General features: G+C 42.4%; 1 protein-coding gene across 4 annotated transcripts in view; it reads left to right on the forward strand.

Moving 5' to 3' along the window:
• Nucleotides 1–15,855, forward strand: part of WDPCP (WD repeat containing planar cell polarity effector) — a 292,680-nt gene that overhangs the window by 117,845 nt on the left and 158,980 nt on the right. For 3 of the 4 annotated variants that reach the window (XR_007355596.2, XM_048842680.2, XM_075127220.1), the window contains exon 7: nt 13,164–13,278. The exons of the other annotated variant lie outside the window; for it this stretch is intronic. Coding sequence is in view for 2 of the 3 variants with exons in the window: in XM_048842680.2 (XP_048698637.1) it covers nt 13,164–13,278 (115 nt within the window). In the remaining variant the exon portion in view is untranslated. The remainder of the gene's footprint in view (nt 1–13,163; nt 13,279–15,855) is intronic. 4 annotated transcript variants of the gene reach the window in all.

Below are 15,855 nucleotides of genomic sequence, written 5' to 3' on the forward strand. Positions count from 1 at the left end.
ATTGGTTAGTCTCTAAGGTGCCACAAGTACTCCTTTTCTTTTTGCGAATACAGACTAACACGGCTGTTACTCTGAAACCTGTCAAGAAAGAGAAAGATAAAATGCAACTAATGCCTAACTTAACAAACTATGTTAAATTCAAAGGAAAGTTTTTCTCACCACATGTTCTTAAGAGTCTTACTGACTGAACGTTTTAGGCCAGGATCCCTGTAATGACTGCTTCCTTAGTTTAATATTAGTTCTATTTGATAGCATGTTTGAGTGAGTGAGCTTTAATTCAATTAGTAACAATGGACAGCTCCTTTTTCAATTCAATTAGTAACAATGGACAGCAATTTTTGGTGTTGGATCATCATATGTGTATGTTCAAACCAAGTTTACACCCTTCCCCATTAGATCTATGTTTGTTCCCATCCACCTCTCCATTTAAGTTTGGCTATGTAAGTGTACATACATTGCACTTAAATCTTACCACAATGGCACAATAATCTTAAACATCTGAAGCCCAGTTTTAGAGCAATATATACATTTTCTGTGTTTCAGGTTAATTTTGAATGAAAATATCAATTGTTCTGTGTTATTTAAACACCAGCTTGTACTTCATGGCAAACTTTTTTAACAAATTCTTTTTGGAAGCAAATGATTATAGATCTATTCCGTATTTCTACTTTGATCTTTATGTAATGTTGTTTTTTCTTAAAAGTTCATTTTCACCTGCTACTTATCCTCTAACTAAAGTCATAGAGCTCTTTTGTGACATCACATTTAGTTATTGTGGAAATTTTGTCACAGTATTAAGGTTAAGATGTCACAGTGTAGTTATGGCTTTATATGAGGCATAAGAAGCAGGAGCAGATGAGATCTTGCATCTAAATGTTCCCTTTTCATTCCTTTTTATTCTTGTCTTTGTGCCCTGTTCCATGCTCCTACCTATACTTGAAACAGTCCTTCTCTTCAAACGCCACCAGTCACCTTTTCTTTCTTCAAATTCATTCTAAAATTAAAATTACTTACCCTAGAAAGCCTTTGAATCATGACCTGCCAAAACATGGGTACAAAGGTGGGAGGCATGGGGGGGGTGTTGTTTTTTTAATGAAAAACATAGCAATATCTATCTATACATAAGTAATGCTAGTGGAAGAATGAAGGAGCTTCTGAGTGATTCTGTGGCTGCAGCAGGGGTTGGGGCAAGAAGCATGCAGGCAGGAAGCTCCTCTGTGATTTCTTGAAACTCTCCTGGCAGAAGGAGTTGCCTAGTGGCATCCTGCATCTACTTTGTATCGGGAGGTGCAGAAGATTCATGCTCTCCCTGAAGAAACATTACTCTTGAAGGTCTGTTGTTAAACGTAACGAGGGATTCAGACTTAGCTATGGGGCTTGGAGGAAAGCAGGAGAGGGAACTGGAAGACACATTGTGGACATGTACTTTTGAGGGGAGGGCCAGGAAGGTTTTGGCACTGTGCCTTTAAAGGCACATAGACTTCCAAATCAGTGTGTGATCATGATGACATCCAGTATCTGAATTGCACAGCAATGGATGTATCTAATGTACATTGGTGCCTCTTAATAGCAGGCTGATGGCCATATTAGAAATGTCTAGATTAGTGCTTTTCAACCTGTGATCTGTGGATCCCTGGGGGTCTGCAGACTATGTCTAAGGGGTCCGTGAAAGGTTGTTGTTACCATAGCGCAATGGTTTTCAGCAAGTCCGCAAATGAAAAAAGTTTGAAAACCACTGGTCTAGATACATAAGTATATAAGATGGACAGTTTAGATGCAACAAAATAACAATCATGTAGCTTTGATACTATAATGTAGTCACCTGAGAGGTGGAAGGTACCTTTCTTGCTGACTGAATGGGGTCACAAACCAAAAAGCATTCTTCCCGGCTGTTCTCAAGAGAGACGTGGTGGATATCCCTACCCTGTAAAATAGGGAGGAGCCTCCAACAGACCTCTGATTCACCTCGCTTATCCCACTGCCCTCTTCTCTCAAGTAAATGCAGAGCACCACAGCATCTCACCATTTGGAGAAGGGGGAATTTCCTATGTCCTAAGGTTGTAGGAACTTTTCCTGGATGAAAAGACAGATTGACTCCCGAGCATAGGAAGCTGTAGAGCACAAGTGATGGGGAATTTATTTGCACAACCTCCCTTACTCAAATCTCCCTCCAGTTTGGAACTGAAGGATTTGGGGTGTTTTGCTCTTGTGTTGCAGACTAACATTTTTGCTCGCTAGAAAATCCCTGGCTTTTTAGAGTTTGCACAATTCAGCAGGTTATGGAGAATATCTCGTGGTAAATGTATTCCTTTTTGTTCTTGTTGTTTAATTTGGTCAATTTTTCCCCTCTACTTTTTTAGCTGTATTCATTAGACAGTTATAACTCACTGTAGTCAGACCTTGCTGGACTCACGTTATCAAGTTGGAAATAAATTGTGATTTTATCTAATCTAACTGCAACATAAGGATAAATTGAAGTTTTGAAAAGTTGTAGTAAAAGCTACAGGCGTGTAACTGTGTCTAACATTTTTACGAGGACAGAACCTTAAAGGACATCTTTCATGACTGGGCCTCTCTTGAAATATTATATGTGCTTTCAGACTGTCAAGGTTCCTCCCCCACTCTGAACTCTAGGGTACAGATGTGGGGACCTGCATGAAAAAACCCCCTAAGCTTATCTTTACCAGCTTAGGTCAAAACTTCCCCAAGGTACAAAATATTACACCCGTTATCCTTGGAATGGCCGCTACCACCACCAAACTAATACTGGTTACTGGGGAAGAGCTGTTTGGACGCGTCTTTCCCCCCAAAATACTTCCCCAAAACCTTGCACCCCACTTCCTGGACAAGGTTTGGTAAAAAGCCTCACCAATTTGCCTAGGTGACTACAGACCCAGACCCTTGGATCTTAAGAACAATGAACAATCCTCCCAACACTTGCACCCCCCCCTCTCCTGGGAAATGTTGGATAAAAAGCCTCACCAATTTGCATAGGTGACCACAGACCCAAACCCTTGGATCTGAGAACAATGAAAAAGCATTCAGTTTTTTAAAAGAAGACTTTTAATAAAAAATAGCAGTAAATAGAAATAAAGAAATCCCCCCTGTAAAATCAGGATGGTAGATATCTTACAGGGTAATTAGATTCAAAACATAGAGAACCCCTCTAGGCAAAACCTTAAGTTACAAAAAAAGTACACAGACAGAAATAGTTATTCTATTCAGCACAATTCTTTTCTCAGCCATTTAAAGAAATCATAATCTAACACATACCTAGCTAGATTACTTACTAAAAGTTCTAAGACTCCATTCCTGTTCTGTCTCTGGCAAGAGCAGCATACAGACCCTTTGTTCCTCTCCCTCCTCCCAGCTTTTGAAAGTATCTTGTCTCCTCATTGGTCATTTTGGTCAGGTGCCAGCGAGGTTACCTTTAGCTTCTTAACCCTTTACAGGTGAGAGGAGCTTTCCCCTGGCCAGGAGCGATTTCAAAGGGGTTTACCCTTCCCTTTATATTTATGACACGCCCCCCACATCTCAGCTAGGGTGAAACACTGGCTGGGATTTCTTCCTGGAGCTCTAGGAAAACAGAGTTAATAAGACACATGCATCTCTAAATATACTACCAAGTACATAAAGACTAACAATATTTTCCACATCTCAAGGACGATTTTAACCAGTTGATTCTGGGAAACTTTCACGGGAGAGTGCATCAGCCACTTTGTTAGAAGCTCCTGAGATGTGTTGGATGTCGAAATCAAAATCTTGGAGAGCTAAACTCCACCGAAGAAGTTTTTTGTTAGTTTCTTTGACGGTGTGAAGCCACTTTAGTGCAGCATGGTCGGTTTGCAGGTGGAAACGCCGTCCCCAAACATATGGGCGTAGCTTTTCCAGAGCGTAGACAATGGCGTAACATTCTTTTTCAGTGACTGACCAGTTGCTTTCCCTCTCAGACAGTTTTTTGCTGAGAAACACTACAGGGTGGAATTCTTGATCAGGTCCTTTCTGCATTAAAACTGCTCCCACACCACGCTCGGACGCATCTGTGGTTACTAGGAACGGTTTGTCAAAGTCTGGGGCCCTTAGTACAGGGTCAGCCATGAGTGTCGCTTTAAGCTTGTTAAAGGCCTTCTGACACTTTCCGGTCCACTGAACAGCATTTGGCTGTTTCTTTTTGGTTAGGTCTGTCAGTGGGGCAGCGATTTGGCTGTAGTGCGGTACAAATCGTCTGTAATAACCGGCCAAGCCTAAGAAGGATTGAACCTGTTTCTTTGACTTTGGGACAGGCCACTTTTGGATAGCATCCACTTTGGCCTGTAGGGGGCTGATAGTTCCTTGACCCACCTGGTGTCCAAGGAAAGTCACTCTGTTTAGGCCTATTTGACACTACTTAGCCTTAACAGTTAGTCCTGCCTCCCTTATGCGCTCAAGGACTTTTTGTAGATGTTCCAGGTGGTCTGCCCAGGAATCCGAAAATATGGCCACATCGTCAAGGTAGGCGACTGCATATTCTCCTAATCCCGCTAGGAGACCATCTACAAGTCTTTGGAAAGTGGCGGGTGCATTTCGCAGCCCGAAAGGGAGTACATTAAATTCATACAGCCCGAGATGTGTGATGAAGGCTGACCTTTCCTTGGCAGATTCGTCTAGCGGTACCTGCCAGTACCCCTTGGTTAAGTCCAAGGTAGAGATGAACTGGGCCCGTCCCAGTTTCTCTAATAGTTCATCTGTGCGTGGCATGGGATAGTTGTCTGGGCGAGTTACAGCATTTATCTTACGGTAGTCCACGCAAAAACGTATTTCCCCATCTGGTTTGGGAACTAGAACCACTAGAGATGCCCATGCACTTTCAGAGGGGCGGATTACACCCATCTGTAACATATCCTGGATCTCCCGTTCTATAGCAGTTTTAGCTTGAGGAGACACCCGGTAAGGTTGGACCCTAATTGGGTGAGCATTACCTGTGTCAATGGAGTGATATGCCCGTTCAGTCAGTCCTGGGGTGGCTGAGAACGTTGGCGCGTAGCTAGTGCACAGCTCCTGGATCTGCTGTCGCTGCATACGCCCAAGGGTCATGGAGAGGTTCACCTCTTCCACACCACCAGCACATTTCCCTTCGTAGTAAACACCTTCAGGCCACTCAGCGTCGTCTCCTCCCTGGGCTGTAAACTGACAAACCTTTAATTCTCTGGAATAAAAGGGCTTTAGAGAATTAATATGGTACACCTTAGGCTTCCGGTTGGAGGTGGGGAATGCTATGAGATAATTAACAGCTCCCAGGCGCTCCTGGACCGTGAATGGCCCTTCCCACGATGCTTCCATTTTATGGGCCTGGAGCGCCTTTAAGACCATGACCTGGTCTCCTACTTTGAAGGAACGCTCTCTGGCATGTTTATCATACCAGGCTTTTTGCTCTTTTTGAGCATCCTGTAAGTTTTCTCTAGCAAGGGCTAAAGAGGTTCGGAGGGTGTTTTGTAGGTTGGTTACAAAGTCCAGAATGTTAGTTCCTGGAGAAGGTGTAAATCCCTCCCATTGCTGCTTCACCAACTGCAATGGCCCCTTAACCTCACGGCCATATACAAGTTCAAATGGGGAAAACCCTAAACTGGGATGTGGTACAGCTCTGTAGGCAAAGAGCAACTGCTGCAACACTAGGTCCCAATCATTGGAGTGCTCATTTACGAATTTACGTATCATGGCCCCCAAAGTTCCATTAAACTTCTCCACCATGCCATTTGTTTGATGATGGTAAGGAGTGGCAACCAAGTGATTTACCCCATGAGCTTCCCAAAGGTTTTTCATAGTTCCTGCCAGGAAATTAGTCCCTGCATCGGTGAGGATGTCGGAGGGCCAACCTACCCTGGCAAAAATGTCTGCTAGTGCCTGGCACACACTTTTAGCCCTGGTGTTGCTTAGAGCTACTGCTTCCGGCCATCGGGTGGCAAAATCCATGAAAGTCAGTATGTACTGCTTTCCTCTGGGTGTCTTTTTCGGAAAAGGACCCAGAATATCCACAGCTACTCGCTGAAATGGAACTTCAATGATGGGGAGTGGCTGGAGAGGGGCTTTGACCTGGTCTTGGGGTTTTCCCACTCTTTGGCACACCTCACAAGACTGGACATAGGTAGAAACATCCTTGCCCATTCCCTCCCAGTGGAATGACCCCCCCAAACGGTCTTTGGTCCTGTTCACCCCAGCATGGCCACTAGGGTGATCGTGGGCTAAGCTCAAGAGCTTGGCCCGGTATTTAGTTGGAACTACCAACTGTCTCTGAGGATGCCAGTCTTCCTGGTGTCCACCAGAAAGAGTTTCCTTGTATAAAAGTCCTCTTTCTACAACAAACCTGGATCGATTAGAAGAGCTGAGAGGCGGTGGGTTGCTCCGTGCCACCGTCCAAGCTCTCTGGAGGCTTTCATCTGCTTCCTGTTCGGTCTGGAACCGTTCCCTTGATGCTGGAGACATCAGTTCCTCATGGAATTGTGGACCTAGGCTTGGTCCCTCTGGAAGCGATATAGGGGATGGAGCTGTTTCTGTTGACTGTGAACCGCTCTCCGCTGGTGCACTATGTTGGGATTCAGGCTCCGGCTGAGCCTCTTGGGTCGGGTTATCGGCTGCTGCCAGTTCAGGTTCGGTGGGGCCCTCCGTTGTTGAGGTTGCAAGTACTGGATTCAGTGCTGACACGGGGTCTGGTGTTGGTTGTTCGGCTGGTTCCGGTTCTGGGACTGGTTCCGTCTGGGTCTCTGGGACTGGATCCACTACTGCTGTTGCAGACATTGGCCTGGGGTCCAGGTCCATCACCTCTGACTGGGTCCTGATAGAAGTTTCCGGAACAGAGCTAGGCCTCACGGCTTGTTTAGCCTGGCTGCGGGTGACCATTCCCACCCTCTTGGCCTGCTTCACATGATTGGCCAAGTCTTCCCCCAACAGCATGGGGATGGGATAATCATCATAGACTGCAAAAGTCCACATTCCTGACCAGCCCTTGTACTGGACAGGCAACTTGGCTGTAGGCAAATTGAAAGAGTTGGACTTGAAGGGTTGAATCGTCACTTGGATCTCTGGGTTGATTAAATTGGGGTCCACTAAGGAAGCATGGATAGCTGACACTTGTGCTCCGGTGTCCCTCCACGCGGTGACCTTCTTCCTACCCACACTCACAGTTTCCCTCCGCTCCAAGGGTATCTGGGAGGTATCTGGGCCTGTGGACCTCTGGTGTGATTCCGGTGCAATGAACTGTAATCTGTTGGGGTTCTTGGGGCAGTTGGCCTTTACATGCCCCAGCTCGTTACACTTAAAACATCGTCCAGCTGACGGGTCACTGGGGCGAGGAGGGTTGCTGGAGAACGGGGTGTATGTGGAGGAGATGGAGAGGATAAAGGCCCAGCAGAATATACCAACAAACCCTAGCAATCCTTCTCCAGGTACCACTTCCCATCCCAGAAAGTTCCCCACCTACAAGGCAGGTGATGATACTGAGGCCTTCTTAGAGAACTTCGAAAGGGCCTGCCTTGGGTACAACATCTCTGCTGACCAATACATGGTAGAGCTGAGGCCGCAGCTCAGTGGACCCTTAGCTGAGGTGGCAGCTGAAATGCCTAAAGAACACATGAACAAGTATGAACTGTTTAAATCCAAGGCGAGAGTCAGAATGGGGATAACACCCGAGCAGTCTCGTCGGAGGTTCAGAGCCCTAAGGTGGAAACCAGACATGTCATTTACCCGACATGCCTACCACATTGTGAAACATTGGGATGCCTGGATATCAGGAGCAAGTGTTGAATCTCCAGTAAATTTGCCCTTCCTAATGCAAATGGAACAATTCTTAGAGGGTGTTCCTGAGGAAATAGAAAGATACATCCTAGATGGGAAACCCAAAACTGTAATTGAGGCAGGAGAGATTGGAGCCAGATGGGTGGAGGTGGCAGAGAAGAAGAAAACTGGTCGCAGTTGGAGCGGAGACCAGAAGGGACCACCCCAGACCACACCTTATTACCGGGGGCCGCCCAAAGCCCCACCTACCTCCCAAAGAACCCTCCAGACCCCTTATCATCCCACCGCTGCCACCATGTCAAGGTTCCTCCCCCACTCTGAACTCTAGGGTACAGATGTGGGGACCTGCATGAAAAAACCCCCTAAGCTTATCTTTACCAGCTTAGGTCAAAACTTCCCCAAGGTACAAAATATTACACCCGTTATCCTTGGAATGGCCGCTACCACCACCAAACTAATACTGGTTACTGGGGAAGAGCTGTTTGGACGCGTCTTTCCCCCCAAAATACTTCCCCAAAACCTTGCACCCCACTTCCTGGACAAGGTTTGGTAAAAAGCCTCACCAATTTGCCTAGGTGACTACAGACCCAGACCCTTGGATCTTAAGAACAATGAACAATCCTCCCAACACTTGCACCCCCCCCTCTCCTGGGAAATGTTGGATAAAAAGCCTCACCAATTTGCATAGGTGACCACAGACCCAAACCCTTGGATCTGAGAACAATGAAAAAGCATTCAGTTTTTTAAAAGAAGACTTTTAATAAAAAATAGCAGTAAATAGAAATAAAGAAATCCCCCCTGTAAAATCAGGATGGTAGATATCTTACAGGGTAATTAGATTCAAAACATAGAGAACCCCTCTAGGCAAAACCTTAAGTTACAAAAAAAGTACACAGACAGAAATAGTTATTCTATTCAGCACAATTCTTTTCTCAGCCATTTAAAGAAATCATAATCTAACACATACCTAGCTAGATTACTTACTAAAAGTTCTAAGACTCCATTCCTGTTCTGTCTCTGGCAAGAGCAGCATACAGACCCTTTGTTCCTCTCCCTCCTCCCAGCTTTTGAAAGTATCTTGTCTCCTCATTGGTCATTTTGGTCAGGTGCCAGCGAGGTGAGAGGAGCTTTCCCCTGGCCAGGAGCGATTTCAAAGGGGTTTACCCTTCCCTTTATATTTATGACACAGACTAACACAATATTTGTCTTTGGCAGGATAGGAGGTAACTTAAAAAAAATTTCTTCTGCTTTTAATGTATATGTTTTGCATGGCAGGTATGTTTGGTTTGTATTTGAAATGTCATGCCAATTAGTTTTTAAAACCTAATATAAATTAGCAGAAAAGTGATGGAGTGAAGAGTTTTTGGTTAAAAATATTAATAAAGAAAAGAGGGAAATAGTTCATTTGTTGTTCTGGTCACTGCTGCAGGGTGCATAACATTTATACTCATTCGTTAAGATGTGTATAACTGCCATTTTGCAAAGGTAGGAGCATAGATGAAAAAGAGAGCCAACAGAGATAGGCAGATGAGATAATCAGATTCCTGTCCCTATTGCTTCCTATACTTCAGCACAGTCAAATGAAATCTTTCATTCTCTTCCTTTTCAATCAAAATGTGGACAATACAAAACTCAGAAAGAAAATTCATAAATGAAAATATCTGCTGTATCTGACAATATAATATGTTCATATGAATTAGAGATGGTCTGAGGTCATCTAATCCATGCTACTATCAGTCCAGGTTTGCTCCCAACTTCCTACTGCTTTTGCAGTTCATTTTTAGAAGTCTAAAGTAATGGTGCTCCTGCTGCTTCCTTTGGAAACTATTATACAGTTTAATAGATCTCACTGCAAGGAGGTTTTGCCTGGTATTCCATCTAACAGCATGCTGCACATCAATGTTTGTTTCACACCTGTGACATAGAGTAGACATGGGTTATTATGATAACTTCTGTTAGAAAAGCAAGCATTTGCCGGGCATCACATTTTTAAAATATAGAATTCTAAAAATATAAATATTTAAATTAGAAATATAAATACAATCCTGGATCCTTGGCCCCTGGTAAGTCCTCTTTGTGCTTCTCCCGTGATGCAAAGAGGACTTAAAGGTGCCTTAATGCAACAGCTAAAGACCCCTCAGCAGGTTTCAGGCTGGCATAATCAGCTACTTCCTTCTCTGGAAGAGGTGGCATAAGGAGTGGGACCAGAGTGCAATGCTGTCCAGTGATCCATGCTGGCAGAACAGATCCTACAGAGTTGATCAGGACACACATATGAATGAAGACAGACACAGGGCTAAATTTAAGCAGCAAGCTGTAACTTTATTAGCTTATCACTGGGAAGGAGCACCTCTGCATCCCCCTACTCTTCTGCACCAGGCATGTAAGTGGGTCTATTGCGGTGGGTTAAATCAGAGGGATGTTGTGAGCGTAACTGTGGGAATGTAGGTAAAAGTTTATAACATGTTACAATAATCTATAACAATGAATGTTGATGGGGAAAGGTGTAAAAGGGAGACAAAAGTACTGAATTAGTCTAAATAAAAAGGCTTACTGATCTAATTCAAAGACTGTTCTGAGATCACGCTTGGTAAACATATAAGGTATGGGGCTGGAAATCAGTGAACCAAAATTGGTAGGTTGGAAATTAGTTCTAATTGGTGGACAAAATAATGAGGGATGGGCTATTTCACTTGTCATTACCTTTGGGGGTCCTCAGAAAGAGATTTTGAGGGGGAAATTAGCAGATGTGGATGCTGGCTGACTGAAAGATGGGACAACAGGAAGGATCAAGCCTCACCATTATGGCTGCCAACCCCATCATCTCTTGGAACGCCAGGATCCGCTCTGACACCATTGTGCCTTCGTTGTCCTAGTCCTGAAAGATGTTCTTTTCCTTCCCCATCTTATTTCTTCTCTTTCCTATTCCTCTGCTTTTGCCTTCTGTCTAATAAGACTCTGGGTTTGCTGGCCAAGACTATATTTTGCAACATTTTGTTAGTCTGTGACCAGAAAGACAGCAAAAAGCAAGGCCCTAAGTAGTCCAGTGTTGGTACACATTTTTTAAATCTGTTCTGTTCTGTTCTTTCCCCTTTTGTGTGTGTTTGTCTTGTTTTGACTTCAAGAAAATAGGCTTGGACTTTAAGAACAGCAGCAAAAACAATGGCTCCAGATTATCTCAACTTCTTTTCTTTTCCCCAAAAAGGAGAGTTGTTGCCATCTTTAATGCTATCTAAAAGACTGTCAGATAGGGAGGGTTTCCTTCTAAAACCTCTCCAGCTCAAGGGAAGGGGAACAAGAAATGTTGTTAAAATGAGAGCCTTCCTTAATAGTTTACATTTCAAAGGCTTTAACTGTTTCATCTTCTTTTCTGTGTCTTTAATAAAAGGTTACAAAGATTTTTAATTCTGTGTTTGCCATGGTAACTAATCTGCTGAGGTCTCTGTACAACAGACCCCAATACTGTTTACAGCTGTTTAATGTTTGACAGTGACAGAGTCACATTCAGGGCCGGCTCCAGGCACCAGCGTTCCAAGCAGGTGCTTGGGGCAGCAGTCAGAAAGGGGCGGCAGTGTTTCTGCCGTGGGGGCAAATCGGCGGCAGCTTCTCCATTCCGCCAGCCAAGGTGGCAATTCACCGGCAGCTTCTCTCTTCTGCCATCCGTGGCAGCAATTCGGCAGCAGTTTCTCCCTTTTGCCGTCCATGGTGGCAATTCGTCGGGAGTTTCTCTCTTCTGCCGTCCGTGGTGACAATTTGGCGGCGACAGTTTTTTTGACTGCTTGGGGCGGCAAAAACGGTAGAGCCGGCCCTGGTCATATTAACACCTCTGACTCTTTGGGCCCATATATCCCAGTACAGTGGGAGAGGGGAAGGTGGCATAATGCCAATTAAATACCCTCTTCCCACGTGCGCAGAGCACTCTTCCCAGGTGCACCTGTGGTACACCTGGGGATCAAACTCACATTGCTGATTTTCTTCAATTTTCTTCACAGACATATACACATTAAGGGTGCTGTAAAAAAAACAAACACCGACATTTTGGCAACCAGTTAGTCCACATGTGGGCAAAGAGACCCAAATTACCCTTCGCTCAGCCCCTTTTTGTCAAAATAATTTTTTTTATCATAATAGTGATGTTACCTACTGCTTATGTTGCAGTACCCTGGCACAGTAGTGGAGCGGAGGTCTTCAGTCTTTATTCTGCATTACTTTGCAATGGTGGATTTAATTCAAAATCTTACTGCTTTTTGTGATTTAATTAGGCAAAATCAAAGCTTCACTTGTCCCTCTCACCAAGCAGCACCCTTTATGCCACGCTATGGCATCAGAAAGTCTGCAGTCCAGTCTGTGCCGCTTAACAGAGGTGACTTTAATAGAGATGTTTGATTAACTCCGAAATCTGCCTGAGACACTCTCCTGCCTGTATTTAGGCTTTAAGTTCCTCCTTTATTACGAGACCTCTGAGACCTCATGCCAGACAACATTATTAGTGTATGAATTCATTAGGTGCCCATCACTGGGGTATCTAGACACCATAATGTACATTTAAAAGCACATGAATGATCAAAGATAAAAGGGATGGAAGAAAGTTTTAAATGTCTGTGTGCGACTGAGGTGTGATTAAAGTTCAAGTGCAACTTTTAGAGCATCTGATGACTGAGGATATGACGGTATTCTTTATCATTATTCAATATTTATATAGCGGTAGCACCCAAAGACCCAAATTTGCTAAGTGCTGTGCAAACACATAAGAAAAGAGAGTGCACTACTGTGCTGTGCACCCGCCTCTGAATATCAGATCCCGTTCGTGTGTGTCACGTTGAGCACCCAAGAACTGAGGCATCCAAAAATCACTAAACACTTCTGAAAATCTTGGCTTTAGTTTTTAAAATGTCTGTGTACACGAAAATGTTATATGAAGCATACTACAGCTTTAACTATGTTTTGTCTGCGGGATGAAATACAGCAGGGAAAAAATGCAACATAATGTGTCTTTGGTACTTAAAAATACACTTGCTGATAAGACTGGCCTCTTTATCCATACAAGGCAGGATTTCAATCACAATTTTCAGCATCTGAATTCAGTATAATCCATGCAACATAATGGAGATTTTTGGCCCATAATTTTGAAGTGATCAACGTAAATAGTTATTGTACACATGTAATTTATAGTCGCAATACATTTCTCTTTTGCTTTTTCATTCTGTTTTTCTTTTTCGTTGATAAAGCTTTCATAGTGCATATAATATATTTTGCTGGGCAAGATAAAAGATTTCTTGTTATTTTGTAAATTAGATTACCATATGCCAGAGAGGGATGTTAGTATGTACTTTGGAACATTCGAGTTTCTTAATTATTGTTTCCTGATGTCTTATTTTCTGGCTTCTTGGATTTAGCTCCTCTTTCGTTCAGGTGTACTGGTGTCCCTAAGCCTTTCTGGGCCACAGCTGGAGAAAGTGGTGATTGACAGGACCCTGGCAGGGAAGCTCATCTCCAACACCATCAGTGATGGTAATTACACCCATGTGCAAATCAATTGCCTACATTAACAATAGAGCAGGAGAAATAGTATGTCAACAGGTAGACTAATTATTGCCACTGGGGACTTGCAAACACAACAAGTAATTGCATGTAATGCCATAGTTAGAACCCTCAGGACCAAGAACAGTTTTGGAATAATACTTAACATCAAAGTTATCAGTCTTGTCAAATACTGAATGGATTTTCTAAAATTCATTTTCTTACACATTTTAAACAATAGCACATGAAGTTGTTTGCATGCTTACTTCATATACAGAGAAAAGTGACAGAAGCAGATAATAATGAAATAATTAATTACCCAGGATTTTTACATATACAAAATGCTCAGTTATAAAAAATGGCAGGATAGCAATGCACATATTGAGCTGTATTGGCTGCATTTCTAGATTGCCATCTCTAAGGAAATCAATATTTCTAGTTATTTATGACTGCTATTTCAATGAGATGTGTTTATTTAAAAATCCAGTGTATATGAAATATGTCAGTTTTCAAGAGCTTTGTAATATGAAAGTCTTCCTTATTTTTATTTTGTTAATCTTCCGCTGCCAACCTCCACTGAGAACTGTAATCAAACATTAGTATCCTGGCATCTGAATGTCTAAGAATATGCAATTTCAGTTTGAGCCTGAGCAGATGTGAATTTTATTCTGAATACTCAAAGAAAGCTTAAGTCCAAGTTTATATATGAGCATACATCTGAGTGCACAAGAGCTCCTTTTGATGTTTGGAGTTATAGGCCCAGATCCACAAAGGGACTTAGGTCCTGTGACTGTCATTTAGAATTCCCTGGCTTTTATCCTTTTTCCAGAGCTTTTTTAAAATTAAAAATTACTTAAGATTTATTAATTTTTAAAAATGATTAGACTTAACTGTCATACCTCTCAAGAAAATTGTAACAATCAAAACTGTACTGCCATAGTTAGGGTTACATAACAGTCTCCATTCCATCCTTTGTTTTTACTTGCTCATCACTTTCTGAAATTTTCAACTTTCAGTTTAAAAATGCCCAGGTCTGAAAGTGAAATATTTGTTAAAGTTTGTGTTAAAAAATGGCTGAACTATTTTTACTCAATAAGAGAGAGAGAGAGAAAAGTCTTTTCTATTTTAAAAAGTAAATTTTTGTGAAGTTTTTGGAGATCTCTATTGCCCAGACAACAGGAGTTGAAAGTTTGCGAAACAGTGTAGAGAAGAAATTTGTCTGGAAGACACTGGGTTTAATTTGCCCTAATTGTGAGGCTTTTAGAGTTTGTTTTATATTTGGTTTGGGGTTTGTTTGTTTTTGCTATCATAAAATGTGCAGCAAAGAATGGATATGCTGCACATGCATGTGGAGCTAACTTATTTACAACAGAAATGTCCAATCATACATTCTGAGGACAGACAAGTATACCTGGGGGTGAGAAAAGATCTGTTGCCAAATTTGAATCAGTTTATGCAATGTCAGATTAAAGCCCAAGAAATTCACTTAACATGCTACAGATTTAGGCCCTGATCTTCCAACCTGACCCAAAGTGACAGACACACCCATACAGAACCCCGTTGAAGTCAGTGAAAGTTTGCCTGGCCACTGGGGTCCATCTGCATGAATCAGATTGCAGGATCAGGGCCTAAATAAACAACAAAGAGTATGGAAATCTGCTGCCAAACAAGGCCACCTAAATTCACAAATCAGTAGCTTCATAGTTAACTTCCTTCTCTTAACTTCCTGCACTTAAGGAAGCCTCTGCTGATGATTGAAAATAAACTAGTATGTGGGTTCTAACAAACTTATTAAAATAATTTCTCATTGCTCAATGGTATTTAATATATAAGGAGTCTAAATCGAAAGCTATCAATCCATTTTAACAATGATATATGTAGAAAAAAATAGGAAATATTACCAAGATGTCACAAATGTGTGTAACTTTTATGATCATTATATTATATGACTTGAGAAGTAGCATGCCATCGTAAAATTATAGATTTTAACATGCATCCACAAGGGGCAGAACTAAGGTTGCATATATAACCTTAACTTTAATATTTCCTGACTTCTGAGTGTTTAGCCATTCAACCTTAATATTTTATTAAATATAATTTTGATCTGTGGAATATGTACAAATTTGTGGCTGCAACTGTGAAGGAGAGACACTTATTTGTTGTTAGTTTAGTTTATTATATTTTGTTATAACATAGAATAGAATTAGCTAAATAAAGAAAAACTTGGTATGGAAAAAGACCCCATTTACATAAATCAAAGCCACACAACTCTCAGAACAGGCAGGATTGTCATAACTATCATCCATGTCTCTTGACATTTCAAAATTCCTAAATTCTGTTGTGGTCTCATGACAGGCATGTGCTGGATTCATAGCCCGATACCCTACCTAATATTCAAAAGCTTGCTGGGGCATTATGACCCTGTACAGCAGCATTCCAAGTCTCTTTAAGGGGCTCTGTGGGCAATGGTATAACCAGAGTTGACCGTTGTTTTAGGCCTAATCTGGTGCAGGAAGTACGCCTTTTCCTGGGTGTGCTCATCTAAGCAGATACTCCAGTTTTACTGGT

The sequence above is a fragment of the Caretta caretta genome, chromosome 3 (genome assembly GCF_965140235.1).
Source record: "Caretta caretta isolate rCarCar2 chromosome 3, rCarCar1.hap1, whole genome shotgun sequence".
Taxonomy (NCBI): Eukaryota; Metazoa; Chordata; order Testudines; family Cheloniidae; genus Caretta; species Caretta caretta.